General features: G+C 52.5%; 7 protein-coding genes across 7 annotated transcripts; 3 read left to right on the forward strand and 4 right to left on the reverse strand.

The window, feature by feature from the left end:
• Positions 1 to 370: 370 nt before the first annotated feature.
• On the forward strand, positions 371 to 1406 carry KRP23_10316 (SWR1 complex subunit 2; the record flags this gene model as incomplete). The annotated part of the gene is made up of 2 exons (XM_067880749.1): positions 371 to 569; positions 637 to 1406. 2 exons carry the CDS (start codon positions 371 to 373, stop codon positions 1404 to 1406), a joined length of 969 nt encoding a protein of 322 aa, XP_067742146.1.
• Positions 1407 to 1439: 33 nt separating this feature from the next.
• On the reverse strand, positions 1440 to 2276 carry KRP23_10317 (Mannose-P-dolichol utilization defect 1 protein; the record flags this gene model as incomplete). The annotated part of the gene is made up of 2 exons (XM_067880751.1): positions 1440 to 1679; positions 1749 to 2276. The coding sequence occupies 2 exons, from the start codon at positions 2274 to 2276 to the stop codon at positions 1440 to 1442; spliced, it is 768 nt and encodes a 255-aa protein (XP_067742147.1).
• A 3224-nt stretch (positions 2277 to 5500) lies between these two features.
• Positions 5501 to 6094, reverse strand: KRP23_10318 (putative WRKY transcription factor 19; the record flags this gene model as incomplete). The annotated part of the gene is made up of 2 exons (XM_067880752.1): positions 5501 to 6003; positions 6088 to 6094. 2 exons carry the CDS (start codon positions 6092 to 6094, stop codon positions 5501 to 5503), a joined length of 510 nt encoding a protein of 169 aa, XP_067742148.1.
• A 1608-nt stretch (positions 6095 to 7702) lies between these two features.
• KRP23_10319 (RxLR effector protein SFI4) lies at positions 7703 to 8710 on the reverse strand (the record flags this gene model as incomplete). Its single annotated transcript, XM_067880753.1, has 1 exon — positions 7703 to 8710. One exon carries the CDS (start codon positions 8708 to 8710, stop codon positions 7703 to 7705), a length of 1008 nt encoding a protein of 335 aa, XP_067742149.1.
• Positions 8711 to 8828: 118 nt separating this feature from the next.
• Positions 8829 to 9669, forward strand: KRP23_10320 (uncharacterized protein; the record flags this gene model as incomplete). Its single annotated transcript, XM_067880754.1, has 4 exons — positions 8829 to 9207; positions 9270 to 9382; positions 9456 to 9572; positions 9637 to 9669. 4 exons carry the CDS (start codon positions 8829 to 8831, stop codon positions 9667 to 9669), a joined length of 642 nt encoding a protein of 213 aa, XP_067742150.1.
• A 70-nt stretch (positions 9670 to 9739) lies between these two features.
• KRP23_10321 (uncharacterized protein) lies at positions 9740 to 10183 on the reverse strand (the record flags this gene model as incomplete). Its single annotated transcript, XM_067880755.1, has 2 exons — positions 9740 to 9985; positions 10097 to 10183. The coding sequence occupies 2 exons, from the start codon at positions 10181 to 10183 to the stop codon at positions 9740 to 9742; spliced, it is 333 nt and encodes a 110-aa protein (XP_067742151.1).
• A 1182-nt stretch (positions 10184 to 11365) lies between these two features.
• Positions 11366 to 11738, forward strand: KRP23_10322 (uncharacterized protein; the record flags this gene model as incomplete). The annotated part of the gene is made up of 2 exons (XM_067880756.1): positions 11366 to 11633; positions 11707 to 11738. The coding sequence occupies 2 exons, from the start codon at positions 11366 to 11368 to the stop codon at positions 11736 to 11738; spliced, it is 300 nt and encodes a 99-aa protein (XP_067742152.1).
• Between the last annotated feature and the right edge of the window lie 4910 nt (positions 11739 to 16648).

Below are 16648 nucleotides of genomic sequence, written 5' to 3' on the forward strand. Positions count from 1 at the left end.
TGTTAAAAAGAAACTTGGACGATGCATCAATGCTAATAGCAAATATGTACCCGTCGCCGCTGGAAGACTCCGGTCCCGTCCACTACAGTACGCCAGTCTTCACAGGGCAAACTCGTGGTTGCTGCAACAAATACTTTGCGAGACCTGACACCATTGGCAAGGGCGAATAAGCGGAGACAGAGGGTCGCGCACCGCTGGCTAACCACGACGCAAGTCACAACATAGAGAACTTGTACTTGTGGGGTCTCAACCAACTCAAGGAAGCTCTAATTTGATCCATGCCGACGCTGCCACCCAGAGAATAAAACCCAATTCCACAAATAAAACCCGTATTGGTGTTTCGTACACATTTCACATTATTCCGACCAAAATGACATCGCGACGCTCTCGACGGCGCAGCCCGAGTCCCCACAGCGACGCGGAGACGCGCAGAGTGCTCCCATCTCGCAGTTCCCGCGGCACACGTATCACCAAACTCATCGGCGAAGAAGCGGAAGCGGACGCGTCGTTCTGGGGCCAATCCGCGTGGCAGGAGGACGGAGAAGACGAGGATTACTCGACCGAAGCAGGTATCAACCCCTTGCAACGCCTAATGACTGTATTTCTCGTTAATTCAATGCTTTTTTGGTTCTGCAGAGGAGGAAGACGTCGTGGACTCGGATTTCGACAAGGAAGAAGCTCCGGACGACGAGGTGCACGACGCGGAAGAGGACGAGGAGCCTACGAGGCGCAAGCGCTCGGCGACAAGTTCTGGGCGATACAAAGAGCCTGTTCAGCCTCGACCCGCTAAACGGAAGGCAGTTGCACCCGTACAAAATTCTCCAGTAGCTGCTGCTGCATATGCGTTGCCAGTTTTTGAGTATGTGGCACCAACGGTGAGGTCGTCCACGGCCCGGAAGTCCTCCGAGTCGTCGGAGATGAGGCGACGAGCGTCCCATGAAGCGGCGAAGTTGGCTGCGAAGCACAAAAAGCCGACGGTGGTGAAGACAGGCAATCGGTTGACGCAGGCGCAGTTGCTGGCTGAAGCGGTGAGGACGGAGGTGGAGAACACGCAGTCGCTGCAGAGACTGGAGCAGCTGGAAGAGGAGAAGAAGGCCGAGAGTATCGCGCCTAAAGCGCCGTTTACAGGGAGTATGGTGCGGTACTACAGCAAACTGGGAGCCCCCAAAACCATCACGTTCCTGAATACGTTGGACTTCCCGCGGATTTTCAACCAACCCAAGCCGAAGAAAAAGATTAGCTCGCAACAGCAGAAGGTCAACAGGATGAAGCAGGAGGCGGAACAAGAAGAGCGTGATGAAGATAATGAAAGTGCACAGGATGACGAAATTGAAGAGAAGGATGGCCAGCAACACGGCGGCTTGTTTCCGAATAGCACACCGACAGCCACGAAAGCGGCAGCATGAGCTACAGCAACGAAATGATCATACCCCGTTCACTTACTGGGCCTTCTTCTTGGACGCCTGCGAGAGGGCCTTGTTCGTAGCTCCCCAGAACAGCAGCACCTGCAGTACCAGCGTGCCATTGAGCAGGATAGCCACACCGAAGCCAGCTACCTGCACCGGGTCGCCCGTCTCCTGCATGGTCGTGAACAACCGCGCCACTGAGCCGCCCAAGTTGAGCACCAGCGTGATCAGCGCCAGCTGACCCGTGTGACCCTGCTTGAAGTTCGACAGAATCTAAAAGCACACCAACCATCAGCTCTCAGTACCGTCTAACATCATTAATAAGCAAACATCAACTCCTACCTGCGGAATCCGAGCCACGATGCTCACGGGGATGCCTGCAGACGCCAGGAGCCACTGGTACTCGTCCGGGATGGAGAGCATTCCCGCCGCCATCGCAGCGAACACCACCACAAGTCCGAACCGAGTGGACATGGGGATCTTGGGCGTGTAAAAAGCCCAGAGCAGCAGCACCAGCAGCATGTTCTGCGCCAAGATCACCAGGTTCTCGCCCCACGTGGTGAGCGGGTAGCCCCGGAGCAAGTTGTAGATGGTGCTGGAGAGGTAGAGCACCGCCTCCATGTAGAAGGCGCTGGGGGTGAGGCCCGTGACGTCCTTGGCTCCCAGGATCTTGAGGATCTGAGGCAGCTTGAGGATCAAACTGCCCGTGATGATCGCGTAGCTCAGACCTTTGCTCACCACGGCCTTGATACACGCCACGTTGGTGAAGTCGTGTTGCGTCGCGAAGGCCTCAAAGCACTGGGGCGTCAAAAGGCCCAAGATGAGCTCATCGTCTGCGTTCTTCTCGGCCATGGTAGAGGCCGCCAGCATTGCTGTAGCCAGCGCTAGTGCCGCACAAACTTGGGTCATTTTCGCCATGCCCCAGGAGATCAATGCTGATACAAAAGTGGAGCATGGTGACGTCACTGTGGGGCGTATGTGGTGTACATAATATATATAGCAAACACATCACATTAAGCAACTTGAGGTTTGTATGAGTTAAGTTGAAGCTGGCCGAAACTAGCTGCAATATAGCTGCCGCTGAAGTTGAAAGCTTGACGGGTCATTTCTTCCCAAAGCGTTGTTGCGATAGGGTTGCTTTTGCTGGCGAAGAGCTTTCAGACTCCCCACTTCTCATATCAGCCTAGCTTCCTGCCCTCTAGCGCTTGACGAGCTATTTGCTCTTGCTGGAATATTTTTTGGGGTATCCGTAACCTGCCTCGTTGCCTTGACGGTCCAGTCACTCCGGTCTTGGACACGGCGGAGCTCGTCTGTGCACTGGATGTTGAGCTGCGATAACATACTCGATATATGTTCTTGCTTTACCTTGGTATCCTGCTGCATAGCAGTGTCGTTGTATTTTAGAATCGAAGCTGTGGTCTTGCGATTGATTGACAAGGATAGAGAGACTCCTCGTATTCCTCTGCAATTTCCTAGTCACGGTCCTCCACATCAATAAACTAATGTGCGAGTACTTAGTGATATTTATCTCTTCATGAATCAGATGCTCGTCTTATCTCACCGTGTACTTGATCGCAGAGCATCATAACGTTGTGCGGGTTCAATTGTTGAACTACCACCATTTCTTCGAGACTTGTACACACTGTTTAAAACTTCCACAGAGACTGAAAGTCAGGCCAAGCTCCGAAGTGTTTTCAGCTCTGTTTGCCGAAAACCTGAGAAGTTTGAGAAGCAAATCGGGGACAACATACGAGTACACTCTTGCCTTGTGCCAGCGGGTGCAAACTCTCTTGATATACTAGACGGTATTTCAAAAGAAGCAACAACTGTGTGATTTCTTTCAAAATTGGACTCCTTCAAAAACTTCAAAAGCAAGCTAACGTTTTGCTGCTTCACAGCAACAGGTGTCGATTTTTAGTTTCGGATACAAATTCTTGTCGTCAAGCAAATAGTGTATCATTTGGTGAAAATGAAGAGCTCTCGTTTAAATTAACACATGCAATCACAATTTTCTTGCTTCAAGACAGAAAAAATGGGCTAAAAGCGTACGTGTCCACAGCAGAAGGCGTCCGCAAATATAGCGGCGACAACGTATTCTTGGATGATAACAATTGCCTTAAACGTCAACCAGCACTTGAGTTTGCAAGTTTTGGCGGCCACCACTATGGCGAACTCGATAACTATCATGGGATTGAAGCTGCTTCTTGCCTGGAAGCGACTGCAAGTGAGCTATTATGGCGGCAAGTACTCTATTCACCGACTTCTAGCTCTGGAGGCTTACTCCCAGCATGCATCGGCGTTGCGCTCACTGGTCGTATGCATAGGAATTCCATTACCCATGGCTGCGTTGGTTTTCGTACAAGAATCGGTGCCACTTCAAGATCCACGAGAGGGATGGCGATCAAATTACGGATTTTGGATTCGAGTAGTAATACTCACGTTTGTGATTACCCACTTCTCTACGGGCCAAGCCGTTTATTTTATCGATGGCTTCAGCATCTCTACACGCAGACTGCTCCTATTGTCTGCCTCTGTTTCGACCATTTTCACACTTTGCACTATACCCATCGGTGCTAACCTGGTTTTCCCTTTACCGTTCTCTATCCTGATGATGACCCCAATTTTCAACTTACTTCATATTGTATTGTTCCGACTCATCGTGGGTGGCCGCATTCTTCGCCAGCTGCTTGCTCAGCGCGAACAGCTTATCAAGTACATGAATTTTTTGTACGCGCAGATCCTGATGATGTTTGTGTACCCCGTCTACGAATTGTTATTCCGCTATGCCGAAGGATCACGATACCAGCTTTTTGTGATTCTACTTCTCCCCGTGATCAAGGTGCTCATAAAAAATATCGTGCTGAGGTGCACGGCCCACGCTGAAGACTTAACACCAGAATCTGTCATTTTCACAGTCGATTTCTTCAATTCGATGTACGTGGCGACTTGTATGCAGAGTGCCAGCTCCACATTCTCAATCTTGGCGATCACTATCACGGATCTCACACAGACGCTACTCATGCTGTACGGTTTGCATCGTCGGACGGTCACTATTCTGCCACGGTTGAACCAAACTGTCCAAACTGCTCCAGGCAGCGCGACAGCTGACAATCTATTGAATGTTGTCTGTTTCCTTTGTCGGTGCTCTGAGACGTTTGACAATCAAATACAAACGAAGGTGCGAATTCGTTCGTGCGTTCCCCACCAATTGTCTACAGTCGACGCAAGTCTTTTGGATAAGCTGCACAATACGAGTCAAGCGCTTGGTTCAACTGCAGTTCTACCATTTCGAAAATCATCGAGTCTATCATCCTTAGATAAGGTTTCTGCTCCACGGAAGCTATGCACTATGTGCACCAACCGCAGTAACTCGATCCACCCCCGCTCCGACATATCGGAATCAGTCACGTTGACAATCACCGCGGGGGTGAATGAGCCCCGACCGAGAGTCAAAAGTCTGCGATCCACATCGAATATTTTGAGCGGGCACCCAACAATTCTGCAAGAATCACTAGAGACGGTTTTCACGATCGAGTGCCTTGTTGTCACTGCTTACCTCGAAGCCGTGATTCCGTTCTTCTACACCGCTTACATTCTGGTTATGGTACATCTCCCGAGCGCACAATATCACGCCGAGATGAATGGCGTCACTCGGGAAAATGTTTGTTCGACGGTTTTGCCAGTATTTGTGTTTGGGTTTCTGCAACTCGTATCATTCCTGATGCTAATGCTAGTGATCAAGCGGAACTGTGGTATGCAGTCGCTATACCAGCTTACATTTGTACTGGAGGCGCAAAGGTCGTCGATTCAAGGCAAGCTAATGATCTGGATGGTAATCACGCTGTGCTTTCGCGTGGTTCATTTCGGTACGATTGAGCAAATTGCGTGTGTACGCAAGTGCGATCACTAACCATTGTGTCGCAGGTGTTGACTTTACGTTCAAGTTTGCAGGGCTTGGGATCGCTTCTAGGGAGTGAACATTTGAGAGTTGGTGAATTGTTGTAAGTACGCATTATGGAGTGAATGTGGTGCTACTTCACGAGTGTCTTGGTGTCTGCATGGTGGAGGCTATCATTCCAGTCGTCGGCGACACTTCAGACTTCTTCGACCGTCTGCAGATCGTACACGTTCGCGTGTTTCACGCACATGCCCTCACGCTGGGCCCACTTCTCACAAAAGGAAATGCTGCACTTGGTTCCGCCGCCGTGCTTCCGGCACAGTCGTTTCAAGTGCGCCTTCTTCTCACAGCCCACCACACTGCACGGACGCCCACCACCGTGCATTTTACACTTTCCGTTGCTCTGTGAAGCTCGCTCACATCCGTTTTCCTGGCACCGCATACCCCCGCCATGACGAATGCACAAACCGCGGGTTTGAACGCTCTTAGTGCAGCCTGGACTCGAGCAGCGCTTGGAGCCGCCGTGACGCTTGCATCGACCAATTGTGCGTGCTTGATTCGTGCAGCCATACACACAACACAACCTGCGCTTCTCTTGTGTGAGCATAGGCTTGTCAGTTGTGGGCACTTCAGGCTGCTGGACCGACCAAAATGTTTCCGTGAGAATTGAAGCCCCATCCGGTATGGTTGTGACTCCACCTTCAGCATAGCAAACGCGAAAATGTTAGTTGCGCTCCTCTACAACGCCAGTGTACCATTGGCGCAATACTAAATGTATCGAACCTTGCATCGGGTGCTGCAAAGTCTGCTGAAAAGTGAGTTGTGGCGTTGTCCTTTCCAGTTGCACTAGTGGAGGCAAGTAGCAGTTTGCCGAAAACAGCGATGGTAGCTCTTCAGATTGTGGCTGCAGCATCGACGCGAGCAAGGCCGAGTCAAGAAACGAGTCAGTCTGCGGCGAGTAGAACGGTGCTAGGCCTGGTGTTTGCTCAAGTTGAAGCGCGCCGGGCGAACTCAATGACTGAAGCAACATAGCCTCATACCCGTTCCTGTAGAAAACACCCGTGAACTCGGCCTCAGGTAACGAAATGGACGAAGCTGACGCCGCAGTGCACTGATCGGATAGCGGGCCTGTATTTTGCCGTCGGGCTCCTTGGACGTCGCCTCCCTCCTCAAAACTGCAGACCTGGTGAGAGCGATCGTAGCTTGGAATGTGATATTCGCACTGATCATTCCACGCCATGCCAAAACCGACGGCCGAGTCGCCAGTGCTCCTCCCAGATGCCAGATCGCACGAGACCTGCCAGGAGGAGAAGGGAGTTAAGAATTCTTGAGGTTTTCGTGAAATCGCTGTCAGTTCAGGGAGGCCGATGCTTTTCTCACAATTAATCCTAAAAGTCGATAAACAAAAGCGAAATTCTACATTGTAGCATTATCGTTGGCGTAGCTGTTGCTGCAAGAGTAGATTTCATTTTAATCCCGACTGGGCCTGAATATGATTCGAGTTATTCAGAACAAGCACATGTTGTGCAGTTTTGCTACAGCGAACTATCGGGAAGACGTCAGCCTGTGTATCGAGGCGCGAATGCACTCGGTGCTCGAAACTACTTCGTGAATGGAAGCGATTGCACGCCAGGTATTTCGGTGGAAAATACTCGATTCAGAGACTACTAGCTTTATAGAATTCTTTCTCAAGTTTTCCTCAACGAGCGTTATTATCTGTAAAAGTTTGGATGCAGCTGTATCATTCATGGTCAACCCGCAGCAGTCGTAGTGGCTACTTTCGTCTCCGAAATTCCATGTCGTAATAGTGCGGACAAGCCAACCAAGTTTTGCTTCATTTGCAGTAGGAAACGCGGCAACGCAATTCATCCACCCACGACCGGTTTTTCCCCAGAGGATCCGAAACCTGTAAACTACTTACTTCTTCTACGCGTTTCCCAGTTTGATAATGGTTCATCTCCCAAGCGCGTAGTATCACACCGAGATGGAAGGTGTTACCTACCAGAATGTTGGCTCCACTGTCTTCCCCCTATTCCTGTTCGTGGTAGTGATGTGTAATTGCAGGATGCCTTCGTGCTGGAGTCACATGTGTGGCCCATTCAGAGCAAGCTTTCTGGTCTGGATGATGAGAACACTCTGCTTTCGAGTCGTACGTCACGGTAAGCTCGTCAAACGTGGGCTAATCTTAATTTGACGTCATGTGACTGCTATTGTACCTCTAAAAAAAAAATGTTTTCTCTAGGTTTGGATTGTAGAACCATCTTACCTACACGTAAAATTCTTGAGTAGCTTCCTCCTCTGCAGAACAACAGCACAGCATCAAAGGTGCAGCAGGCCTTCAACTACTCCAAAAACCAGGCTTGGATTTTGAAAGTTCACCCCTCTTGCCATCTCTACTCTAAAGCTCGTCCTTCTCAGCCTGTATGTCCAGCTGGTACTCTCTCACCTCCTTCAACGTCTTGGCGCTAGCCTCCGTAATCGCGTCGTTCTCGCCATAGATCTTGACAGCGATCCTGTGCGCGTGCTCCAGCAGCTTAATCGACTCGTCCACTTTCTTCTGACGCATCTTGACTCCCGCCAGCGCGTTCAAGCTGAACGCGTACGACAGCGTATCCTCTCCATCACGCTGTAAAAACACAGCACTCGCCACCTCAGCTGCTCTCAATGCTTCGTCAACCTCATTCACCGCCAAGTGGGCCGTCGACAGCTCCATGTAGAGCTCCGCGACCCCGGTCGTGAGTCCGTTAATCTCTCCTCCTTGAGCCGTTACCGCCTGTTTGAGCACCTTGAGGTTCTTCTCCTTATTCCCCAACTTCTTGTACCCTTCTGCAATCCTCATCGAGGCCTCAATGTACGCTTCGTGGGTCGTTCCGAGCCCCTGTTTGACGTGTTTACGAAGTGTTTTGTACTTGCTGATGGCCTTTTTGTACTGCTCTTTGGCCATATACGCGTCGGCCAAGCTGCGCAGCGACAGCCCGAGCGACGGGTGGCTGTCCCCGTAGATCTTCTCCACCATAGCCACCGAGTCCTCCAGCACTTCAATGGCTTCGTCGTACTGCTTGGCTCGGATGAGCACCGACCCATAGTCGTTCAGGATCTGCGCGTACAGCGCCGCGTCCTGTGAGATGTCAGCGGGCTCCGTCACGGTGCGACGCGCCTCGCCGAAGACCCGTCCGTGCAGCAGGGTGATGGCCCCGCGCAGCTTCTCGATGGAGCCTTTGAAGTCTCTGGCGTCGTTGAGCTTCATGCCAGCGTTGCGCAGGCCGCGGATCTCCTGGATGGTGGGGTCGTTGTCGCGACTGCTGGCGCTGGACGTGGGCGCCGGCGTCTTGGGCTCATTGTCGTCGGCGTGTGCATAGGCCACGAGCGTCAGCAGCACGAGCACCCACAGGAATGTTGTGCGCATGGCGGACTCTAAACTGATACTTCGAAGTAGCTCCTTGGGCCACGTAAGTCGCACTTAGTGTAAAGTGGCTACACCTTGTTTTTCTTTTCTTTTTTCTTGTTAAAGTGGCTACATTCTGATGGCCAAGAAGAGCAAGAAGGCGTCGAGCGACGTAGGCTCCATGGATGGGAAGGAGGCCAAGGATGGAGGTGGTGGTAGAGGGAAGAGAATTTCGAAACTGTTTACTGCAATGCAGGAGAAGGGCGCAGCCTGGTATGACCGAGAACGCGAGGGAATCGCGCTGATCGAAGGCTTCCAGTCGGCGTTGCTGGCTATGAGAGCCGCAGTTGCTGATGGGACTCAGGAGAATGATGAGGGGTTGAGTGGACTCGCTGGGAATGTGGTGATGGATCCGTGGCTGGCGGAGGATCTGTACCAGCAGGTGCACGAGCTGTCGAGTGGCTTTCAGAAGCTGCTGGAGGACATGTACACGCTGCAGACTCGGGCGAGAGACATTGGTGCGTGGTCTTCTTAAGGTAGAGGTCTCTGGGTGGGGAGCTCATGCTGATAGCTGCTTTAGTTATGGCTGGTGAAGGTGAGCAGCAAGTTGAGGCGACCGAGTTGAGGTTGGTGGACTACCTGCAGATGATGAGTCAGGAGCTGGCAACGTTCGAAGCCGAGTACCAGCACATTGTACGTTGTAGACCAAGCGGTAGAGTCAGCCACTGCGTTGGATAGTCATCTGTTTGATGTTCGTCGATTGCAGGAAACGCTGCTGCAGCTGATCTCATTCGAAACCACCACGGATGAGCTGCGAACGCTCGTCATCTCCTGGAGCACGTCGCCCTTCCTCGACCCCGCGCAATCGCGCAACTTCATGCAGGTACCATGTCCAGTACAAACTGCAGCATTTCTAGCAGTCGTCTAACTCGTTCGTCTTTCTGTAGCGTCACCAACTTTCTCAGCAGCTGCACACCTAAAATCAAATATGCAGAGACTTCTAGAGATAGTATAGACCATATTTGCCACGCTCTTAGCTCATGCGTATCCTTACTTTGACGACACAAACTGCGCGCACAGGTCGTTCACATCCTCGAGACTCAGACTCGACACGAAGACTCTCTGCGCCTTGTTCAGCTCCCGCTGGATCTTGGCTGCCTCCTGGGACGAGAAATAGGGCGCCAGGAACTTCTCCAGCGCGTCCTCCACCGAGTCTGTGGCCTTGATGACACTCTCCTGTCCCGCAGGGAGGAATATACCGGAGCTCGCGGGCTGCGCGGACGGTTCGTCGTCGTACTGAGAGGAAGGAGTTGGAGAGGTTAGATGATACTAGGGCAGTACTGAGAGCTTGAGCTTCGCGATTGCGAGCATTTAGAAAACGAAAAGGCTCACAAGAGCACAACGTACCATATCGTTCCATTGCACGCGGCAGTGCGTCTTCTTGCGCACGACAGGGTAGCGCCCCAGTTGGCTCATGAACTCGCCTTCGTTCATTTCGGAGCTCTTTTCTAAATAATGGCGTTCCAGCAACGTTAATGCGGCCGGTTCAGCAACTTACCCTTGTTAAGGCAACATAGTTTTTTTATTGGATTTCATTAACCCCTACAACCCTATATTCTGTATAATACAGAATTCAAACTTGAGCCGAATTTCCCCGTGAATAATTATCAGGAAGGTTGATTCTGGCAAGCTTTTCCGCATATGCGATTTTGTATGTTGAACAGCGCATCGCATAGGTACAAAACATAAGCGTACCGCGATTAGGGATATTAAAAAATGATTTGTATTAAAAGCAGAGGTAAAGATGAAAGATTCACGTACAAGCGAAGCGACAGCGGCGTCGGAGCGGGCCCAGCGACGGCGTGTTCGGCGACGGCGGATGGCTCAGCGCCCCCAGCGACGACGGTGGGCGGTACGGCCCCAGCGATGGCGTGCTCGGCAACGACTGTGGAATCAGCGTCCCCACCGACGTCGGCAGCGACGACTAGGGCAGCGGGCTCAGCGTCAACACTAAAATGACTACTAATGCAGGCGCTGCTTTGACGGCTGCGGTGGCAAAGGCGAGGAGCATCGTGTCGAAGGCAGCGGCAGCTACCCGGTCTACTGGAGCGACATCTTGTAGAAGGTCTACAAGAAGTACAAGAACTACTCGGTCCTGTAGCGTACACTCGAAAACAAAACCCAGCATAGCGCGTGGGAAACACTTCAGCGGCGAGTACGCAGGTGAGCGCGGCAGCGTTTGCAGCTGGTGGGTCGATACATGATTCGCTATCGGCGCCAACGCAGTCAACTGCTAGAAGCAATGCTAAAAAGCTGAGTGCGGACATGTGGAGGCAATTGTCGAGGGATGGATGGAAGCGACGAAAGACAACGCCTCGAAGGTTGGAACCTGTTTTTGTGGTGCCTGGAAAAGGCGGCCGACTTTCACAACTCACTCACGGCATTGATTTTTTTTTAAGGTATGCAACTATCTATTCACCCCAGCGTATTCACTACTCATTACAAATGTTGTGCCTCGTGTAGGGCAGGAGGAGCTAATGGCGCACTTGGATGTAGCAGCAGTAACTGTTGCTGCAGCTAGCGCTGTCCTCAGCGCAACAACAACAAAAAGGCACTGACGATGACGACCTTCATGATTCATTGTCAGCATTTGACAGCGGAAATGTTTTGGAATCCATGCAAACGAAAGCCCTCTTTCACCAAGTCAGCGACGATGATATTAATTTATGCCCTGAGGATCTCGATTGTGGCTACGGATCGGAGGAGGCACCTAGCGAAGGCTCGGACGAGGAAATGGAATTTCCGGAACCAATGTGCTACGCCAATGACGTTGATTCGAGCGACAGTGAGGATGACAGCGCGGACATCACATTTGACGTCCCTGATGGCGCACTTCGCTACATTGCAGATGCAGGTTGGGAGATTTACGATGAGCAGCATTCAGGTAAGAAGTTGCCTTGCTCTTGATTTGGATTGTTCATCTGACAACGTAACACTTGCTGAATTATTATTTGTAGATCAACTGAGACTCAAAGCTCCTGGTGACTAATATTCAGGTCCGTGGGGGCCAACGATGTCTGCGACCACTTTTGGAGGCTCGCCGCTAGGATTGTTCTTTTACTTCTTTTCAAAGACACTTTGGGTACGGATCGCGGATGAGACGAACAGATACCGGAGACAGTCGGTGCCAGCACTAGCGGAAGAAACACGCAATAATTTGCTGAAAGCACAACAGCGGGACCCAAGCGTGAGTGCGCCGCCATTAGCTGATATTGAAGCCGGCCTCAGGCGGTACAATCAAGTTCGACCACATGAATTGGTTCATGTGATCGGTCTCCTAATTGCCCGCTCGCTCTGTCCGATGCGTGATGGCGTGGCAAATCATTGGTCAACTAAAGAGGACGGATCTGTGCCTCGAGGGACATGGGAGCGCTACATGAAGCGTGCGCGTTTCGAAGAAAGTGTTCGCTTCGTTCACTTTAATGACAACGAAGGCGCCTGTGCAGTTCACGATAAAGCCTGAAAGATTCGCCCTGTTTTGCAAGCCATTGAGACTACCTTTCGCCGCGGGTATCGCCTTGGTCCTGGCATATCGTTCGACGAAGGGATGGTCCCTAACAAGAGCAAGTTCAACCCGCTGAAAGTCTACAACAAGGACAAGCCAATCAAGTGGGGTACAAAATTTTATTTGACCTGCTGCTCTACTACGGCGTATTGTACGAGGAAAGTCAAGTCCTATAATTTTCCTGCGATCTGTTGTGACTGACATGCTCTACGGGTTCTGTGCGCAGAGTTGGAGTGTGCTGTGTCAAGGAACAGGTTGCCAAAGGGAATGTTGGGCCGACTGCCGTTGTAGCGGGGCTACACATTCGGTTCACCTCCTACCTTAGTGCAACATGCACTAAGGCATACATTCAGGTGACCACCACAGGGTGGTCCACATTCATAGCTAAAGGCATATGACTGGTAGAAAGTAACACCTTTCTACCAATGAGAGTCATTCAATAGATAGGGGTTCTGCCAGCCATCCAATGGCAGAACCTCTCATTAGAAATATCAGTTTTAGGAGGAAACCCCATTTACAATCAATACAGTTCTCATTTACCACCAAAGCTTTCGTTTGGTTCATTTATCTAGGTTTAAGTATACTTGTGGATACAAGTATACTGAACTTAAGTAAATTACTCCTACGCTTCCTCCTACACGTGCGCACACGTGTAAGCTTAAGTAGTGGGTCTAAGCAGACCCATTACACCTGGTAGCACTTTGTAGTCCGTCCAACGACCGACTAACACGTTCGTATGGAATACGAACGCGGGGCTGAGAACCTGCCCTCGGACAGTAACATGTCCGTGGGTAGCCCAAACACGTCTGCAACGCATGTTGCGCGTGCAGACTGCCCCCACCTGTCGGAACCAGAGTGGGAGGCCCTCCAACGACTGTCAACAGTCATTGGGGAAGCGGCGGTAGCAACGATGTTGCGAACGCTATCACCGACGGAGCAACACGGTGTTGCTCTGGGTTTCATCGTGAAGGAACAGCGTGAAACCGCTGCTCGAACTTCGGTGTCGCCATCGGCCACACCGCGCGTGGAGTCATTGAAACTCCACGTAAGCAGCTACGTTGGAAGAGAGGGCGAGCCTCTCCTCCGTTGGCTTGTCGAGGTCGACACTGCCATTACGGCTCGACGTATCGTCGACCCGTTGTCGAAGGTTGCGTTCGCCATGTCATGTCTTGGCGGACGAGCAAGGAGTTGGGCGTACGGACGCCGACTCACAGACCCTACGTGCTTTAGCACGTACGAGGATTTCAAGGAGGAGCTCAAACAAGCGTTTGAGCCCCCGCAGAACGAGTTCCGATCGAGGGCGGAGTTCCTCGATCTGCAACAGGGCAAGCATGACGTGCATGCTTACGCTCAAAGAGCACGGTACTTGGTCTCGAACATCGTGACCAACCCGATTGACGAGGCGACAAAGGTCGTCACGTTCATGAAGGGCCTTAGAGATGGGCCTGTGAAGACCTATCTCTTCCGAGAGTATCCAAATACTCTCGAGGCTGCAATTGCGCTTGCAATGCAAGAAGAGTTTAGCCTGCGGCAGGCTAAACTGCATGTGAACGCCCCACGGCTAATGCCACGACCGGTGGCAAGGCCGTCGGGAGGTCCCGAACCAATGGACCTCTCGAGTGCGACCGCTGCTGGTTCCCAGCAGCGTCGTGGATCAACAAATGTGCGTTGTTTCCGCTGCAGAAACATCGGTCACTATGCCCGCGAGTGCACAGCACCTGTGCACGCGGCGAGGAGCCGTCGTGGCGATACTGGGTATCGTCACGGGCAATCAAAAAACTAAAGGGACCAGCAGGCGCGGGGCGCCCTGCTGGTGATGCGATCGAGCGTGTCGACATCGGACACGCTGCAATGAAGATCGCTGCCCCCAGTGAGAGTCAATCTCACTGCAAGAAGCAAGATGACAAGCCGAACCTTGTCATCCTGAAGGTAAGCTCGAAGAGAGAGAAGTCTCTTCGTGCTCTAGTGGACTGCGGAGCGTCGAACAACTTTGTTCGACTGCAGAGCCTTCCAAGGCTTGACTTCGAGGAGGTGGAAACACCTCGAAGTCTATTGGAAGTGAGGCTAGCAACGGGTGTCGTTGTTAGAACCGAGAAGCGTATCGTACGCGTACGCTTCTCTTATCAAGAGAAGGAGTTCGTCGACGAGCTTATCGTCCTGGAACTGGACGATAAGTTCGATATGGTGTTGGGCATGCCGTGGCTTGCACGGCATGATCCGGTGATCGACTGGACGAAGCGCACGATCGTGCGCTTCGGGAACAGCAGCAGCGCGACAGAGAGCGATGGCCCTGTCGGCGCAGCACATGCACCGCGTGGTGCATGCGGCCCTCCATCAGAGACAGCGCGGAATGCGGCTGTCTCCGGTCACCCCAAGCGAACGCCAACGACTGCGAGAGTCGTTGGGAGAAGATGTGAACCGAATCAGCAGGGCCTGGTTCAATCCGATTCGAGAGGGTCTCGAAGCGTCCGGGGCGACGCGGTAGTGTCGACAGGTAATGTCGACACACAATTGGTCGAAAGACACTCCGCCGTTAGGCGTAGAGGTAAAGAAGACGCGTCGGCTCTGGGAGCCGACGCTGCAAGCAGTGCGGACGGTTGCAAACGTCCCGCACCGGAAATGCTTGCGAGCTCGCGTGCAGCCGGGCTGCACGACGAAGCGGTGCGCGATCAAGCCGGGCTTGAACGCGTGCGCCCGCGGGTAAAACCCGCCGGCGAATACAAGGAACAACTGTCCACGGCCGGGCCTGGACAAGAAGAAACTCGCGGAGCCGGGCTCCGCACGAGAAGTGAACGGCGCAAGCGAGAAAAGCTGCGCAAGTCTCGGTCAGGGACCGAGACGCTACAAGCAGTGTCTGCCGGGCAGACACAGGAGTTGGAGACGACCGTCGAGACATTGAGTGTCTTGACGCGTACGAGTATTGGTCTCCAATACAAGAAGATGAGGCTGGATAATCCTCCGACGTTAGCGTCGGAGTTGATGTCGCTCCCAGTCACAAGCTGGAAGCGTTTCGCTCGCGACCTGCACGATGGACGCATCGAGCAGATCTGCATCCTCTCGGACGTCGAGAGGATGACGTGTGAAGCAGAAGAGCTGAATCAGCTCATCTCTGAGGGCGCGGACGCCCTCAGCGCGAAGTCGAAGAAGGAACGCTTCGACGAGCAAGGCTGGGACTCGCTCAAGGCGAGCCCCTTTTACAAAGTCTTGCGTGAGTACAAGGATGTACTCCCGGACGACATTCCTGCGGAGTTACCGCAGGACAAGGGTATTCAGCACGAGATTGATCTCGTGCCGGGAACGAAGTACTGCGTCACGCGACAGTGGCCACTGCCGCGTGAGCAAGTCAAAGCAATCGACGACTTCTTTGAAAGTCGTCGCAATGCAGGACAAGTGCGGGAATCGAAGTCCCCGCACAGCGCGCCTACGTTCTGTGTGAAGAAACCACAGGGCGGGTGGCGCATCGTTCATGCGTACAACAAGCTGAACGATGCGACGGTACCGGCACAGACGCCGATACCTCGAAAAGATGTGATCATCGATTCGATGACCTCGAGTACTATCTTCAGTACTCTGGATCTGAGAGACGGGTTCTATCAGATCCTCATGCGTGAGAGTGATATCCCTCTCACGGCGGTAAGCACTCCGAGCGGCATGCTCTGGGAGTGGCTCGTGATGCCGCAGGGGCTGAAGAACGCCCCAGCGACGTTCAACAGGTGCGTCACGCACTTGTTGCGCTCGGTGCGCGACTTCGCACCGAGCTATTTCGACGACGTGTTCATTCACAGCCGGGCTGTGAATGGGAAATCGGATGTGGAGATGCATACAGAGCATCTCCGCAAGTTGCTTGAGCTCATGCGAAAGCACAAGCTCTACGCGAACCTGAAGAAGTGTATCTTCGGGGCGACCGAGATACCCGTACTTGGGTGTCTCGTGGGGAAGAACGGCGTACGCCCTGACCCAGGAAAGGTCAGAGTGATCACTGAATGGCCTACGCCTTCAAACGTAAAGGAACTGCGGCAGTTCCTTGGACTCGCCACGTACTTATGCAAGTACGTGAGCAACTACGCGGGCAAGATTCGCCCGCTGTCGCAGCTCTTAAAGAAAGAGGCTGCATGGGAATGGACTGCTGATTGTCAGCAGGCCTTCGAAGCAGTCAAGCAGGGCTTGACTGAGGCGCCGATCTTGGCGGTGGCCGACCAAGATCGCCCATTCCACGTTGTGTGCGATGCATCCAATTTCGCGATCGGATGCGCACTGATGCAACTCGATCACGAAGGTCGTGATCGTGTGGTTTACTACCAATCGCGTCAGCTGAAGCCAGCTGAGCGCAATTACCCGGTACATGACAAGGAACTCCTTGCCATGAAGTATGCACTCGCAAAGTTTCGAGTGTA

Source organism: Phytophthora ramorum (assembly GCF_020800215.1).
Source record: "Phytophthora ramorum isolate Pr-102 chromosome Unknown Phyram_PR-102_s0009, whole genome shotgun sequence".
Lineage (NCBI taxonomy): Eukaryota > Oomycota > Peronosporomycetes > Peronosporales > Peronosporaceae > Phytophthora > Phytophthora ramorum.